The sequence below is a fragment of the Sinocyclocheilus grahami genome, unplaced genomic scaffold, assembly GCF_001515645.1.
Source record: "Sinocyclocheilus grahami isolate Dianchi unplaced genomic scaffold, SAMN03320097.WGS_v1.1 scaffold473.1, whole genome shotgun sequence".
Lineage (NCBI taxonomy): Eukaryota > Metazoa > Chordata > Actinopteri > Cypriniformes > Cyprinidae > Sinocyclocheilus > Sinocyclocheilus grahami.
The window spans coordinates 1337828-1356447 of record NW_015505652.1 but is presented as its reverse complement, the minus strand read 5'-3'; the positions used below and the strand labels follow the sequence as shown (position 1 = coordinate 1356447).

Genomic DNA, 18620 nt, shown 5'->3' with positions numbered 1-18620 from the left:
ATATATATATATATATATATATATATATATATATATATATATATATGACAAAAAACAACAACAAAAATACTAAAACTTTAACAAAAATTTAAGTAAAAACAGAAAATATAAATATAAAATCTAATGAAATGAAATAAAAATACAAACAAAAACTATAAAAAAACTATAATAGCATATAGAGAACACCATAGCAATCACACAGCAATGTGATAAAAACACATTAGCAATAACCTAGCAACGCACTTTGCATTCCACCTATGGAGAGTTTTAAGGGAAGCACCACTCATGTTTTATTCAGGAAATATACAAATCTAGTTGTATTGTCGCTTCACAATTATTGTGTAAAAAAACTATTAAAAAGTCATGAAATTACATTAGTTGTAAGCAGTGAAAATGTAAAACGGAACAACTTAAAACAAATAAATAAATAAATAAAATCAACCGTAAAGTATTCAAAATGTAAGACACTTTAATTTATCAATAACTTTATACTAAAGTTTCTTAAAAACAATGTTAAAGCACAAATCGTAAACTTTCATCAAGAGAGCCCAATGTAAAACAGCATAGATCAATGCAATCCATGTTGAATTAGTCTCTACAGCAGATAAACGTGACTGAGTTCAGCGTAACAGGATGATTGTAGGGGACAGCTGCTGCTGGAAGGTATTAGAGCATCTATCTGTAAGCCAGATCTGTCTTGTTTGGGATCCATCTGCAGCAAATTCATTGGAGCTCTCAGGAGGATAGCGTGCCACAGACTGTACTGCGGATCTAAAAATGCCAAGGCCTGCAGGCTGCCCGTCCTCTCGCCTGTTGTTTCCAGAGGTCACTACGGCATGACAGCGTGTTAAAGGAGGACGGGCTCTGTCTGAGTGATTTAGGCCAAAGTCGATGGGTTGCGTGATGCCTTCCCCTGTCTATGACTGTACTGCGTGATGGACTTGGTTGCCCTAGTCCCGAAGGCAACTTTTATGGAATGTTGGAAAAACACGTGTCGCTATTATCTGAATGTACAGCGTGCTTACAAATGTTTCCAGGCTTCTGCTTTAGTCAGCAAGTACAATGTTATTCTTACACTCTTAAACTAATGTGACTTGAATATTTGTTATTATACTATTATTTAATAATATTATTTTAAATATATACAGTAAATCTATTAATCTATCATCTATCTATATTGTATATGTTATATTTAATATTATAAATACATAAAGATTAGGTAGATGATAGATAGATAGATTGATTGACTGAATATATATATATATATATATATACAATATATGTATTACAAATACGAAATATTTTTCTTTAGTCTTTACTGTATTTTTGATCAAATGCAACCTTGATGAGCTAAGAGACTTCATTCAAAAACATCAAAAAATCTTACCAACCCCTATATTATTGCATAAATACAATATTTTATGTTAAAGTGTATTTAAATGGTTTTACAAATATTACAGTGCATAAAAATACAGTACATGCTAGCGATGAAACTGTATGACAATTGCATATCACGGTTATAGTGATCAAAATGATCATGGTATTGTTAAAATGTGCTGGAAATGCTCAAAAAGTACATTGCATCAAATTATTTTTATTATATTATTTAGATTACTGGAGAATTTTACAAGAAACTACCATTTCAGTCTTTCTACTTCACAATTTTACATTTCATTTAACATGCTACTTGGCGTTTCTTCAATTTCTGAGTAAAAATAGTTTCAAGTAAAGCTTTGCATAATGCGGGGCAGTATTTAATTGTCACATGAGATGTATTCGAGACACATACTAGGTGTAAACGGCTGATCACTTGTGATCGGATCACCCTATGTCCATCTTAATAACAGCTGTAAATAGGGTACATACAAAAGGCGTTATGTAAAAGTGGAGCAACACCTTATGGCTCATTTGCGTGTACAAAGACAACAGCTTATCAGCTACAGCCGTTTACAATAGAACGAAGCCTTAAAGTGGTCATATGATGTTGCTAAAAAGAACATTATTTTGTGTATTTGGTTTAATGAAATGTGTTTATGTGGTTTAAGGTTAAAAAAAACACATAATTTTCCACATACTATTTCCACAAAATTTTTGTTTCTCCTCTATGTCCTGCCTTTCTGGAACGCGTTGATTTTTACAAAGTGCATCGGTCTGAAAAGCGACGAAGGAGCGGCCGGCGGGCTTGCGGCAACCACATGTGACGACCCTGAGCTGGACTCCGCTTCGTCCACGCTGAAAGCCGATCCGGCGATCCACCGCGTGAAGTTGATGTATTTTCTCAGCGACCAGCACGGATCAGCTCCAGGCATGACGAAGCTGATATCGTCCTCTTTTGGAAGGCCAAACAAAGTAGTTTCGCTTTCACAACGAAACACAGTGTCTCCATGGCATGGCGGCGGCAACAATACTACAGCGAGAATAAAAGTTACGCCTTCTTTCTTTATGTGAACATTTGGGCGGCGTTATGCAAATCTTCCTACATCGTGACGTAGACATGTGCTGGCGTGTTAGAACGAGCCGTTTTAGGTAGGCGTGGTTGACTCTTAACTTTTATAAAGAATTTCTCTTTGGATTTGAGAATTTAGTCTTTGTAACTTTACAGATCTTCTTTATGCACCAAGAGCTTGTAACACTTCAAAGAGAAAGGAAAAATTGAAATCGCATTATATGACCCCTTTAACGTCTTCATATGAGAATTCAAATGAGGTGGCAAACCAGCTACAACAGGTCTAGGTTGGCTGCAAAACAAAGGAATCCTCAAAGGGAGTCAGGACTTCCCCCTTTTAGTGAGTCGCCGTGGTGGCTTTGCCGGAATGTCTCACAGCAACGCAGTCATCCCATAAATCCCTGACACCTCATACACCATACTAGCCACAGTAATTACGTCTTCCCCATCAAAACAATGAAACCGTTCGCCTGATGAAGACCAGGGGAGATTCACTAGCAAGGGGATCCTACAAGCTTCCCCCGAGTTTCCTGACTCCTAAACAAAATACTGGCAAGGTTGAGCTCACCCATGAAGTTCCTAATCGTCTCTTATAAAAGCCCCAGCCCACCCTGATTCTGGGCAGTGGGCTTTTATAGATAACACCTATTGTAGAGGTTGTTATATGAGGCGTACATGCGGGTGGTTCTATGTCTTTGATCTCCGCTATGCGTGCTTTGTTATACCTCCAATGAAAGAATTCATTATTTGTACGATCGCTCCTTCATCTTTATATATGTTTCCCATGCGGCCCTTTATGGCCATTATTTCACTAATGTAGTAAACGGACACACATGCACTTCAGGCCGCCCAATTACACACCTTGAATGCATTAGGGAAATGTTTTGTGTTGTGTTCGCGGAGGCAACCGGCTGTGTAAAGGTTACCTGTGCTTTCTAACATGATTCGAAGAGGCTCTACTCTCTCAGTTTAATTCAAAAATTCAGCATGTAATAAATTCTTTGCTCGCCGAAGTCAATAAACAATAAAATTGTTCACGTTTAGGAGTGCAAGGGAGAAAAACACCGCAGTAAAAATAGAGCAAGTGGGGTTTTTTTTTTTGCACCTGGTGGAAGTGTTTAACATTTTTTTTTACATTTTATGATCGTGAGCAGGTCATTGGTTCCCCCTTTCCTTGATATTCCACTATTTTCAAGGCCAATTAACATGAAATATCATAAAACTACTTTTAAATTGGTGTGGTATTTTGCTCAAATAATTATTCATCATAAATAATAGCAATATCTAAATAATAGTAATTGTTGGAAGTCCACAAAGCTGTAAAAAAAGTAATTTGTTACACTTTCATAATTTCAGTTCAAATCCAGTACCTTTGTTTGGGGTATATTTTTGGGTGCTAGGTTATTAAGGTGTGGCCAGATGTCTTGTTTCATAGGTATAATCCATTCATTTCAATAGAAATCCAATGGATTGGGAACTTTTCATGAGGAAAAGTCGGGTTCAGTTGGTCATGCAAATTCTCTGCGATGATCAACAGAAAACTGCTTGGTTTGAAAGTGACCTCTGTGTGAACTGTGATTCATACGTCAATACACTACTGACAACAGATGATTTTTGCCCATATAATTTTGCTGATGTGTCCACACCCTTATGGGTGGTTGCTAGGTGGTTTCTTAATAGAACTAAAGTTAAAATAGCCCAGCCAAATTCTCTATGATCTGACATTCCCTGTTTCAATGGGAGTCTGAGACATATTTTTACTCATTTGATTACTCATTTGATCCTATACATGATTTAATGTACCAGTCACATCTATAGCACAAATGGTGTGGGATGAGTTGCATACTTAAAACCTATGGTTAGATGTTTGCTCAGCGGCACCCTGAACTCAGACCTCTCATGACACATTAGTCAGTCCCCCCACTCATCTCCCACCAGGCCATGTCCACCGATACACTCCTCTAGCTCTCAAGCCACAAAGAACTGGAATAATCTGGTTCCAACTGCTAGAGCATACACACAGGTGGATATCTGAGGCTGATATAAGCTGGTGCCCATTGCCACAGTCCCAACTAACCTAACGGCCTCTGAGGCATATTAACAACCAGGTTATGGGGCAGAGAGTGTGAAATAATTAATAAAAGAGAAAGAGAAACACCAGAGACGTTAAGCAAATGCTACCCAAGGAGCAGAATGGGAAACAGAAGGAGATCAGGTTCTGTATGATCATGTGACTGACAGAACACGAGAGGTGATCTTGACATTGGTCTTGGTTGTGTAACTGTTGAGGTTCTCAATGCGATACAGATCCACAGATGCTCTAGTGCATTATAATTTCATTGTATCACTATTCAGATTGCAAAGTCCTGGGTGTCTGTGCATCCGCCTGAGAGCATATAGTCATTAGCAATTTTTCATAAATCCACAAATGGCATTCATCAATCTAGTTCTAAGTGAAGCATGTAAAGTCTGCACAAGTTTTCCTTTTTGAGGACACTCTGCCTGCCTGCCATTGGTCAGCCAAACAGGTAGCCACACCTTAAAATCACACCATTGGTTGCATTGTTGTTGCTGTGATGTGCTGGTTGGGATTCTCAAACAAACAGAGCAATGTTTTGTTGAAACCACTAGAGTGTTTACAATTTTCTGGGAAAATCAACCTACGAATGATTTACTTACAGATACGCTGGGATAGGAAAATATATTTTAACATTTAAAAAAAAGCACATCACCTTTAATTAACTTATTTGGTTGGATAACTTTAATGTCAATTTGAATTTGCATTAGCACTTAAATGCTATTCACACTATGTCCAAATTTTTATCTCTACAAACTTCACACCTTCTGAAAATACATACTTTGGCAATATAAATTTATTTTTTTTAGGGATGCACGATATATCGGCCACCATATCGGTATCGGCCGATAAAAACTGGAGTTTAAGTTGATTTTTAATTGTTTGGACTGGTCAACTTAATCAGTTATTTTGATGACACATTTAATAAACATTTTGATGAAAAATTATAAAATTGTGAAAAAAAGTCGGAGTGACGGAAAATAAAAAAATATGAGATGGGAGGAACAATTGTATTTTAGTGCTATAGTGTTCTCTTACAAAAATATTGTGTTCCCCTGAGAAACCCACAAAAGCAATGAAATATAGGCCTTCCTTCCATCTCATATTATTTCCATCACAAAAAATGTGTAAGCAAACACAAAACATTGAAATATATCTGTAAAAATACAAAAACATAACTCACCCTGTCCATTTGAGTAGTAGATCCACCTCTCCTTGGTCTGCGCTGGAGAGCAGGGCTTCTTGTGGATGGCTTTCTCCATGATGCTGCTGGGATCCTGTCTGGGACCCTTCTTCAGCACTCGCGAACTGCGCTTTACGCTGCACACCACAATCACTACCAGCACCAGCAGAAGCAGCAGGACTATCATCCAAGGCAGGTGCTCATTGATGTCAAAGTGCTTGTGCGTGCTAGGCCTCGGTGCACCCCTGCGGATGGGCCGGTAGCCCAAACCTTGGGCCTTGCCCTCAGCCAGAGTCTCCATGGCCTGTTGATTGGCAAGCTGGGGGTCTCGTGATAAGGAAAACTTGTTTTGCAGTTTAGGTAGGTCCTGAGTTGCAGCGATTAAGATTCCGCCATCCTCATCACTAGCCTTGGAGGAAGCTGTGGTTGTGGGAATGTCTTCTTCAGAGTCGAGGGCCGTGTCTGTGCTACTGAGGACTGGCCCAGCTTCATCCTGAATCTCTGTAGCTGGTAAAACTGCAGTACTTGCTGTGTGCGGAGTAGACCATATAATTGCAGACAAAAAAAGAGAGAGAGAGAGAGAGAGAATTAAATACAGTCCTAAAGATGAGCTTAACCTAGACAACAAAACAGAAGGGAGAGCATCTAAAACTTTAATCCAGCATCAAGCTGGCATGTGTAGATAGCAAAGTGGAGCTGTGCTGCTCAGCCAACATAATCTCACATGGATTTCTCATCTTAACTGCTCAGATTTGACCCAAAAACTGAAGTCAATGCAAACTGAGGAATCAGAAAAAATTTTCTTCTGAAAATAAGAGATAAGGACTAATACTACTGGCAATACTATGGCTGCTTTGGTGAAACACTTAAAAAAAATTAAAAAAATATATTTTGCATATTTTTACATATACACTAATGTTCAAGAGTTTGGGATCAGTAAGTGCTTTTTTTTCTTTAAGAAATTAACACTTTTATTTATCAAAGATTTGTTAAATTAATCAAAACTGACAATAAAAACATTTATAATGTTACAAAAGTTTACTTCTATTTCAAATAAATGAGGTTCTTTTGAACTCTATTCATCAAAGGCTTCTGAAAAACATTTATCAGTTTCCACAAAAATATGAAAAAGCACAACTGTTTTCAACATCGATAACAATAAGTAATAAATAAGAATGATAACAAATTTTTCTTGAGCACCAAATCAGCATTTTAGAATGATTTCTGAAGGGTCATGTGACACTGAAGACTGGAGTATTAAAATAGTTAAAAAATAAAATATATTAAAATAGTTTAAAAATAAAACAGTTCTTTTACAATATTTCTTTTTTATTATTGTATTTTTGATCAAAAACATTTATGCAGTCTTGTTGAGCACAAGAGTTTTCTCTGAAAAACATTTAAATGAACTTACCAAGCATTAAAACTCTTGATAGGTCGTGTATGTGCGAATTAAAAGGTGTTAAATAATTTTCATGAATTTATATTATTATTATTATTATTATTATTAATAACATAATTATTATTATTATTGTTTAGACGATAAGCTAGAAATAAGTGCCTAGCAGGCACTAAGCAGGGAATTTTAAAAGCTATAGCTCATAAACAGCTACATCCGTACAGGCTAAAAAAAGAGTCCTCTAAAGAGCATACAAAACATCACATACAACCAATGCTTTATTTAAACACCAAATTAGGGAAGTTGATGAAGGGGTTGAGCAATCAAGTTGAAAAGAGGGAGCTGTTAGTAACAGAACCAGTGGAGGAATGCACTTGTACAACAAACCAGGAGAATATAACACTACCAAGTATAGAAAACTAGACACACTCTATTCAGTGAGGAATAGACACTCTATTCAGTGAGGAGAGAGTTTTTCCACTCTCACCTCTATATGCTGACTCAGTGCTGGAAACCATGGAAACGAAGGCCTCTCCAAGTAGGACATAGACCGGACTGGCTGGAGGTGGCCCACACACACTATCTGTCTTTTCTGTGCCTTTGATCAGCAGCGTTAATCCCAGAGATGAGCAATCTGTGTGAGATCGGCACCTCAGAGCATCTGATGCCACGTCGGTGAAGGTGCCATGCTGACATGACCGGCAGCGCACGTCCTCTGTCTCACTCCCTCGCTTTCGGACACCCCATCCCGGTGGACATAATGAGTACTGCTGACACTTTCCACCCTGGGAGAAGCTGCCTGGCGGACACACGCACAACCGGTCGGTGGTGGACATACAGGGAGTTTTCTCGACAAATGGGGCTTGGCAGCGTCTCTGACAACGGTGGCACTGCTGAACACCATTCTCGCCCCGGGTGAAGGTGCCATCTGGGCAGGGGCTGCATTCCCGTACACTGCCCTCTGTGCAGTGGGAGGACACGTAAGTGCCCCCCGGACACTTGTCGCACACCAGCTTGTTTCCAGTGGCGGGGTCAATGTGGTGGTAGTGTCGAGGAGACAAGGGCTTCTCTGTGGTCGGGCTGGGGGTCAGTGTGTGGGTTAAGACGTCACTGACCGCAGTGAACAGCAGCTAACAGCAAAGAAAGAACAACAAAAAGACTGTTATGCAATGACAATACAAACAATCAAAAAGCACAATAAAAGTCTATTTAGCATGAATGACCACTGCATCATCGGTTTGTATTGTGAGAAGAGTCAACAATATAACTATAAAGAAAACCACTGGTGCTACAAAGGAATCAAGTTCTTTCATTTGTTTGATGGCTACATACTCATGTCTTTTCAACAACTACAAGACAAGTTTGACATTTCATAATCACCAGTGGAAGAGTGACTAATTCAAGAAAATAGAGCCAACAGTCATTTAAAGATGATTTCTTCCATGTTGTGACGTACATCCGGGTAAAATTGATTATTGGAAAAAATGCAGGGTGGGGCAGGTTTATGTGGACAAAATTATTGGTGAAGTCCAGCATACGTCATAAGAAAGGTCTGTCATTTCACAGGGAAAGAAAAACGTATTAATGGATGAACGAATGTTTTTAGAGAATAGATTAATTTCTATTTCATCCCAACTTTAAGCATTATCACTGAATTAAGACAATTTTGAAGAATGATCACTTAAACTGAAGATTGTGCAAACCATTTCATTTGAAATAAGACAAAGAAAACACTGTTTAAAATTGCTCATCATCTCCACTGTACCTTGGTCTTAATAAAATAAGGCACTATATAAAGAAATACATTAATTAGACTCTATATTTGGCTGCACCATTTGTAAAGACCCATTCACCTTTCTGAAAAGTTGCTAGTTATTTTTTATTTGAACTAATGTATTTTTCTTTGGAACAATGATCCTTTCAGATCATTAGTGATATGGGAATATTTTCCAAATTTTCAAAGTCTCCCTTTTTTTCAATTTCATCAGATACCACAAAAAAACTGCAAAGTTTCACCACTCTATGCAATGGAAAAACACTGCTTTGCACTGTCCAGGATGAGTGGGAAGCTTTGTTTTTGTTGAATTTGTCTTTTTTTTGTCTGTAAAAGAATGCTATTATTATTACAATTGTTTCAATGTGTGTATTTACTGTTAACCAATAAATGTTCATTAATAACACAACAGTATGCTGTACAAAAATATTGCCGATTGGGCTTAAAAAATGTCATTGATGATATTGAAAAAGAGAAAAACTATCACAACAGCCATTAGCATTACGTTTAGGTAATGAGCAATATCTCAAAGAGCATATTGATGTCATAATATGGAGCAGATGACCTCAAGAACTTTATATTGTGACATCAGTGGCATCGGATTAACAAGCATGTTCTCTTCAGCCAGCTATGCAAGCAGAAACGTAAGCAACTAAAACACTAAAGTCGGCATAACGTTTACACAGTCTGCAACAAATCACCCATGCAAAAACACTTTACAGACCAACAACAGGGAACCCTGGAATGCGTTGACAGCACTCCCACAGCCCGGTGACCTTCAGAATAACTTTTAATGACAAGAAGCCTGTAAACACAGCCGCTCTAAAGTTACTACAGCTTGAGCGTGCCCCATTGAAAGCCAAATTCCAATCATAACGGTCCCCCTCTTTCCTCTGGTGCATCCAGCAAAGCTGACTGCACAGCATGTTAACTGCACCTAATATTCTTTATGATGCTAGCCCACATTTTAATTCGGCACCTAAATGGGGCTTTGGCCACGACAGGCATCTTGGGCTCGGTACAAAAGTCGTCACCAAAAAATATGATGCTGGAAAGCGCGGCACACATGGGCCTCGCTGCATCATCAGTTTCTAAACAAAAAGTTCTATTAACTGCTGATCATGAATCCCCTGGAGTTTTATTACATTTCCTCAACAACAGACCGCACAGAAGACTAGTATAAAAGCGCAGGAGACTAATTTCCTTGCTAATACGGGGAGGGCTGAATCAAAACAAACATGACATTAATATTCTCCAGCCAACACATACTGCCATCGCTGGGAACCGCGGGACGATGCCAGAGCGCTTGGGCTCGGATGCACGTGTTGCTCTTCGTGAGGTGATGGGGATTGGGCAGCGAGGGGGACAACTTCACTGATGACAGGACAATGTCTGTATGCTTAGTGTGCTTCTAAAGCGAAGAATGTGAACACTGTTGTCTCACAAGTCGTTTTTTTTTTTCAAACGGTTCTGGAAAGAGGAACTGGCAACCCAAGATAAGAGAAACAATTTTTCATGCACTCTTGCTTTCGATAACCACAAGAAGGGACGTGATGTACAAAACACTAAGACATGTTACAACTCCACCTTCTCATCCCACCCTAAACAGTGTCTGAGTTAAAAGGCCACATGTACGAAACCTAATTTGGACATTTTTATGGAAGCTTATATAAATATGACTTCTTATGTGAGAGTGTATTCGCATTCTTGCCATCCATGTCTGTGTAATGTCTCAACATTCGGAAATATGCAGTTCTGGCACCAATTCAAAACGAACCCTTTCATAGCTGTGACTTTCAAAGTGCCATTTTCATAGAAACTCATATGATACACAAAAGAATTCATACATATTTATTCTAAATGTTAAACAGACATATTATTTACCTGCAAGGCCATGAGAAACAACAAACAAGCAAAAAAAAGCTTCTTAAACTCAATTAAGACTAAGATTTTATCTTCTGTTGATCAGAAAATAGATAGAAAAGAGATATTAACAATGAAGCCTACAACATTTGATACATGAATTTCTAAGGCCTCTATTATTAACATGATCAAACTTTGCTGAATAAAAGTGTTATACACAATCTGCTACATGCTTTCTGTCATCTGTTTTTTTTTTATCAAGTTAATGGCCTTTTAGAATAGTTTTAAAAGTGTCCTCTTCAGGTTGTGGTACACAATTTTCCCTCTGCGATCTTTACAGATTTTTATTAAGTGAACATAATAACTTTGTTAATAATATTTCATGATGAACATGGATTTACTGTAATGTTTACTTGATTATCCATACTTTTTTGGGGGGGAGGGGGGGGATCATGTTAAAATTTAAGTGTCAAACATGATAAAAGAGGCTTTATTGCACTGTTTTGCCCTATACATAATTTTTTTTTAAATAGCGCTTTGATAATAAAATTATGTAATAAATATAAAATATATTTAGAGATATTTACAACTGATATTTACATGCATTTTATGCAAGTAGTCTGCTATACTGTTATAAGCAATCAGAACCTAATTATTTTGGCCATGTAAATATCAATTACTACACCACATTTGGCAATTTTGCTCAGTTTGGTGCTTCCAAATAAAACTGAGATGTTTTTTTACACTATGTATCTGTATTTCACTATATCATACTATATGAGTCATAAAGTCTCATGTATTAAATATTATTAATTATATATATACATACACAAACACGATTCCAAAAAAGTTGGGACACTGTACAAATTGTGACTAAAAACAGAATGCAATGATGTGGAAGATTCAAATTTCAATATTTTATTCAGAATACAACATAGATGACATATCAAATGTTTAAACTGAGAAAATGTATAATTTTAAGGGAAAAATAAGTTGATTTTAAATTTCATGGCATCAACACATCTCAAAAAAGTTGGGACAAGGCCATGTTTACCACTGTGTGGCATCCCCTCTTCTTTTTATAACAGTCTGCAAACGTCTGGGGACTGAGGAGACAAGTTGCTCAAGTTTAGGAATAGGAATGTTGTCCCATTCTTGTCTAATACAGGCTTCTAGTTGCTCAAATGTCTTAGGTCTTCTTTGTCGCATCTTCCTCTTTATGATCCACCAAATGTTTTCTATGGGTGAAAGATATGGACTGCAGGCTGGCCATTTCAGTACCCGGATCCTTCTACGCAGCCATGATGTTGTAATTAAATGCAGTATGTGGTCTGGCATTGTCATGTTGGAAAATGCAAGGTCTTCCCTGAAAGAGACAACATCTGGATGGGAGCATATGTTGTTCTAGAACTTGGATATACCTTTCAGCATTGATGGTGCCTTTCCAGATGTGTAAGCTGCCCATGCCACACGCACTCATGCAACCCCATACCATCAGAGATGCAGGCTTCTGAACGGAGCGCTGATAACAACTTGGGTTGTCCTTGTCCTCTTTAGTCCGGATGACATGGCGTCCCAGTTTTCCAAAAAGAACTTCAAATTTTGATTCGTCTGACCACAGAACAGTTTTCCACTTTGCCACAGTCCATTTTAAATGAGCCTTGGCCCAGAGAAAACGCCTGCGCTTCTGGATCATGTTTAGATATGGCTTCTTTTTTGACCTATAGAGTTTTAGCCGGCAACGGCGAATGGCACGGTGGATTGTGTTCACCGACAATGTTTTCTGGAAGTATTCCTGAGCCCATGTTGTGATTTCCATTACAGTAGCATTCCTGTATGTGATGCAGTGCCGTCTAAGGGCCCGAAGATCACGGGCATCCAGTATGGTTTTCCGGCCTTGACCCTTACGCACAGAGATTGTTCCAGATTCTCTGAATCTTTGGATGATATTATGCACTGTAGATGATGATAACTTCAAACTCTTTGCAATTTTTCTCTGAGAAACTCCTTTCTGATATTGCTCCACTATTTTTCGCCGCAGCATTGGGGGAATTGGTGATCCTCTGCCCATCTTGACTTCTGAGAGACACTGCCACTCTGAGAGGCTCTTTTTATACCCAATCATGTTGCCAATTGACCTAATAAGTTGCAAATTGGTCCTCCAGCTGTTCCTTATATGTACATTTAACTTTTCCGGCCTCTTATTGCTACCTGTCCCAACTTTTTTGGAATGTGTAGCTCTCATGAAATCCAAAATGAGCCAATATTTGGCATGACATTTCAAAATGTCTCACTTTCAACATTTGATATGTTATCTATATTCTATTGTGAATAAAATATAAGTTTATGAGATTTGTAAATGATTCCATTCCTTTTTTACTCACAATTTGTACAGTGTCCCAACGTTTTTGGAATTGGGTTTGTATATACATGAACATTATTATTATTACAATTGTTTCAATGTGTGTATTTACTGTTAACCAATAAATGTTCATTAATAACACAACAGTATGCTGTACAAAAATATTGCCGATTGGGCTTAAAAAATGTCATTGATGATATTGAAAAAGAGAAAAACTATCACAACAGCCATTAGCATTACGTTTAGGTAATGAGCAATATCTCAAAGAGCATATTGATGTCATAATATGGAGCAGATGACCTCAAGAACTTTATATTGTGACATCAGTGGCATCGGATTAACAAGCATGTTCTCTTCAGCCAGCTATGCAAGCAGAAACGTAAGCAACTAAAACACTAAAGTCGGCATAACGTTTACACAGTCTGCAACAAATCACCCATGCAAAAACACTTTACGGACCAACAACAGGGAACCCTGGAATGTGTTGACAGCACTCTCACAGCCCGGTGACCTTCAGAATAACTTTTAATGACAAGAAGCCTGTAAACACAGCCTCTCTAACGTTACTACAGCTTGAACGTGCCTCATTGAAAGCCAAATTCCGATCATAACAGTCTCCCTCTTTCCTCCGGCACATCCAGCAAAGCTGACTGCACAGCATGTTAACTGCACCTAATATTCTTTATGATGCTAGCCCACATTTTAATTCGGCACCTAAATGGGGCTTTGGCCACGACAGGCATCTTGGGCTCGGTACAAAAGTCGTCACCAAAAAATATGATGCTGGAAAGCGCGGCACACATGGGCCTCGCTGCATCATCAGTTTCTAAACAAAAAGTTCTATTAACTGCTGATCATGAATCCCCTGGAGTTTTATTACATTTCCTCAACAACAGACCGCACAGAAGACTAGTATAAAAGCGCAGGAGACTAATTTCCTTGCTAATACGGGGAGGGCTGAATCAAAACAAACATGACATTAATATTCTCCAGCCAACACATACTGCCATCGCTGGGAACCGCGGGACGATGCCAGAGCGCTTGGGCTCGGATGCACGTGTTGCTCTTCGTGAGGTGATGGGGATTGGGCAGCGAGGGGGACAACTTCACTGATGACAGGACAATGTCTGTATGCTTAGTGTGCTTCTAAAGCGAAGAATGTGAACACTGTTGTCTCACAAGTCGTTTTTTTTTTTCAAACGGTTCTGGAAAGAGGAACTGGCAACCCAAGATAAGAGAAACAATTTTTCATGCACTCTTGCTTTCGATAACCACAAGAAGGGACGTGATGTAGAAAACACTAAGACATGTTACAACTCCACCTTCTCATCCCACCCTAAACAGTGTCTGAGTTAAAAGGCCACATGTACGAAACCTAATTTGGACATTTTTATGGAAGCTTATATAAATATGACTTCTTATGTGAGAGTGTATTCGCATTCTTGCCATCCATGTCTGTGTAATGTCTCAACATTCGGAAATATGCAGTTCTGGCACCAATTCAAAACGAACCCTTTCATAGCTGTGACTTTCAAAGTGCCATTTTCATAGAAACTCATATGATACACAAAAGAATTCATACATATTTATTCTAAATGTTAAACAGACATATTATTTACCTGCAAGGCCATGAGAAACAACAAACAAGCAAAAAAAAGCTTCTTAAACTCAATTAAGACTAAGATTTTATCTTCTGTTGATCAGAAAATAGATAGAAAAGAGATATTAACAATGAAGCCTACAACATTTGATACATGAATTTCTAAGGCCTCTATTATTAACATGATCAAACTTTGCTGAATAAAAGTGTTATACACAATCTGCTACATGCTTTCTGTCATCTGTTTTTTTTTTATCAAGTTAATGGCCTTTTAGAATAGTTTTAAAAGTGTCCTCTTCAGGTTGTGGTACACAATTTTCCCTCTGCGATCTTTACAGATTTTTATTAAGTGAACATAATAACTTTGTTAATAATATTTCATGATGAACATGGATTTACTGTAATGTTTACTTGATTATCCATACTTTTTTGGGGGGGAGGGGGGGGATCATGTTAAAATTTAAGTGTCAAACATGATAAAAGAGGCTTTATTGCACTGTTTTGCCCTATACATAATTTTTTTTTAAATAGCGCTTTGATAATAAAATTATGTAATAAATATAAAATATATTTAGAGATATTTACAACTGATATTTACATGCATTTTATGCAAGTAGTCTGCTATACTGTTATAAGCAATCAGAACCTAATTATTTTGGCCATGTAAATATCAATTACTACACCACATTTGGCAATTTTGCTCAGTTTGGTGCTTCCAAATAAAACTGAGATGTTTTTTTACACTATGTATCTGTATTTCACTATATCATACTATATGAGTCATAAAGTCTCATGTATTAAATATTATTAATTATATATATACATACACAAACACGATTCCAAAAAAGTTGGGACACTGTACAAATTGTGACTAAAAACAAAATGCAATGATGTGGAAGATTCAAATTTCAATATTTTATTCAGAATACAACATAGATGACATATCTTTATTTATTTTTGTCTAAAAGTTCAATAAACTAAAGTTTTCAATTAACAATAGATTTATCTGAATATATATTAAGAGGGATATTTAAAACCATAATTTACACTTTGCAAGGCTTGATTGTTTACTGAGCTGCTCTTATGAGCCATGATGTTTTGTAATGACTCATGGGGTTTCCTGACTAACCTTTGAGTAAATGAACTTGGCTTTTCGCTGATACATGAGCTTGCAATCTGTGCATGCAGAATTACATAACTTCACATTTATTTACACTTAGTGAGTAATCAATGATGTAACTAAATATTGAACATATGTGGGGAGACCAAATGTAAAAGTGTCAAAGAACAACACCCTAATCTGGGGTGTGTCTCAGTGAATTTGCCTATGAACTTCAGGATAGATTTGTGAACATTTGTTGTCCTCAAGACAAACATAGCATGCAAATCTACAAGAACAGACACAGGGACAGATGTGATATCATCAGGACTCATGTGCCAGACTCTGCTAGACAAACAGGGGACCTGTTACTCCTCTGATACATCATAACTGAAGACTGCAAAGCAAGAACAAACACTCCCTGTCTGGAGGCATTCATGCCCATTTAATAATAGACAACAGCCAGCGAGTCTGTAGGTGGCATGAATGAGCGAGGAATATTCCTGCAAATGTCAGGCCACCTGCCAAACACATTGCATCATTTGCGTCTATGCCAATAAATACGTTTTTCGAGGGTGCATGGATGATTTAAACCGCTAAACGCTTCTGGCGTTGTGAGACTAACAATGCATATTAGCCTGCATGGGTATCAAACAACTGAATCCAATTTTTGAAAAATGAGCAGCAACAGTAAGCTGTGTGCATTATGGGATTTAAAGGTCCCCTGATAAAGGCCTGCTAATGGATGAGCCAGTCTGAAGAGAGATATCAAATTAACCTCAGCTGACTTCCTATTGCATGAGGATATTAAGTAATGTAAATCTTTACAACACAATAGGCCTATTAAGTCATGTCAACATGGCATTGTCTATGAAACAATAACATATGTAATGCACATGTCTTTAGAATAAAAACGCATAGAAAATATCAAGCCAATGACATCAAAACCATGACTATAGGCATAATAAGTCATACGAATCACTTTGATTTAATAAAAAAATATCAATGGTTAATATCTTCAAAACAAAAACAACATAGGATCATTAAGTGAATGTTTTTAAAATGTTAACAAGGCAGCAGTTTTAAGTAAAACAAATGTCTGTAAACTAATAAGTAGGAATATTATTAAACCAGAGGGAAAAAATATATACTTCCCATTTTAATACATCTTAAAATAGGTCAGGTAGTAACCTTTAACAATTCCACGTTTGACAGAATTGTTATTCAGCGTTTTTTATTATTAAATATTGACTAATGTAGGATAATATGTGAAACTAGTACCACAAACAATAGCCTACAATAATACTCTTAAGATTGTGTTTATCCATTTAAGCTGTGTCATAAGCCTAGGTGTGCCACCTTAACTATTAATTCGTTTAAAAGGAAAATAATTCCTTTATTATCCTGTCCTCATCTTTTGTTTGAGCTCCATCCTCACTACAGTAGTATACACTATGAGCGACACCAGGTACCTCTACTGTCCCTTTAAATCCAACAAAAGCCTGAATATTCGAGAGGCCAAGAGAAGCACAATGCGTAAATAAATGTATCCTCCACTTACCATTATCAGCGACCAAGTCATAGACATTTTCCCAGGCATTGTCCAAGTGGAATCACTCTTGTTTAAATATGCCCAGGTCCACATCTGTTACTTTTCGGCTTCATAGGTGGAGCATCAGCATCTCCGCATCAACAGGACACCCACATTGTTGTGAGGTATTGTCCCTTTGCTGGCTTATTCCCTCAGTGTACAAATTCCGTCCACTGACGCCTTTTTATAGTCTGTGCCCCGGCGTGCACGGGTTTCAAGTAGTAGGGGATAAGCGCTTCGTTTTGGAAGAAGAACGCTATAATTCCCATAGCGATGATGGATGGATCTGTGGACTGAAGTCTGGCTGCCGTTTGTCCAGGTTACGGATTCCCTGTGCCGCAAAGACGGGCTGCGGATGATGGGCGGGTACTGGCGACACACGTCACGACCGAAACTCGCCACTGGCTGCTTGTCTGCGCCGCACGCCGTATCGCTGGCCTGATACGAGCCGGTTTCCGGGAAGATACTGGGGGAGTCGTGGTGTAACTGGAGTCTACCCTACAGGGCGTTAGACTGACAAATAGTATAACTAAGGTGTTGCGCAGGTGTACCGTACGCACACACAAAGTACTAAAGTTAATTATTATCATTGTGGCACACATTGTGTAAATCCTTACAGTAAATTGGACAATGTGACTTCAATTTAACCTTGCAACGTATATAAAGTTAAATATAAAAGGCCTGTATAAAATGTGTAAAAACATATATAACATGCTGAATAAAAAAATACTGTTTATTTAAAATTTTATAATTTACATATTAAAATAATATGTGAATATGAATATATGTACAAATAGTATATATATATATATATATATACATACACACCGCCATTCAAAAGTTTGGGATCAGTAAGATTTTTAATGTTTTTTGAACAGTATTATTGTGAAATATTATTGCAATTTCTAATATTGGTTTCCTATTTTAATGTACTTAAAAAAATAATTATTTTATGTGACGCAGCGCTGAATTTTCATTAGCCATTACTAGTCTGGTCTTCAGTGTCACATGATCCTTTAGGAATCATTCTAATATGGTGATTTATTATCTATATTGAAACTGTTGTGCTGCTTATGATGCGATTTAAATTTTTCCTTTCTCTTTGGAGTGTTACAAGCTCTTGGTGCATAAAGAAGATCTGTAAAGTTGCAAAGACTAAAGTCTCAAATCCAAAGAGATATTCTTTATAAAAGTTAAGAGTCAGCCACGCCTACCTAAAACGGCTC

The 18620-nt window shown here is 37.6% G+C and overlaps 1 protein-coding gene across 1 annotated transcript in view; it reads right to left on the bottom strand.

Annotated features, from left to right (window-relative positions):
• tnfrsf21 (tumor necrosis factor receptor superfamily, member 21) overlaps positions 1 to 17856 on the bottom strand; it is a 30862-nt gene extending 13006 nt beyond the window's left edge. The window contains exons 1-3 of the mRNA XM_016235690.1: positions 17365 to 17856; positions 7593 to 8235; positions 5707 to 6234 (exon numbers count right to left, since the gene is read on the bottom strand). Of these exons, the coding sequence (XP_016091176.1) occupies positions 5707 to 6234; positions 7593 to 8235; positions 17365 to 17448 (1255 nt within the window). The 5' untranslated portion in view covers positions 17449 to 17856. The remainder of the gene's footprint in view (positions 1 to 5706; positions 6235 to 7592; positions 8236 to 17364) is intronic.
• Between the last annotated feature and the right edge of the window lie 764 nt (positions 17857 to 18620).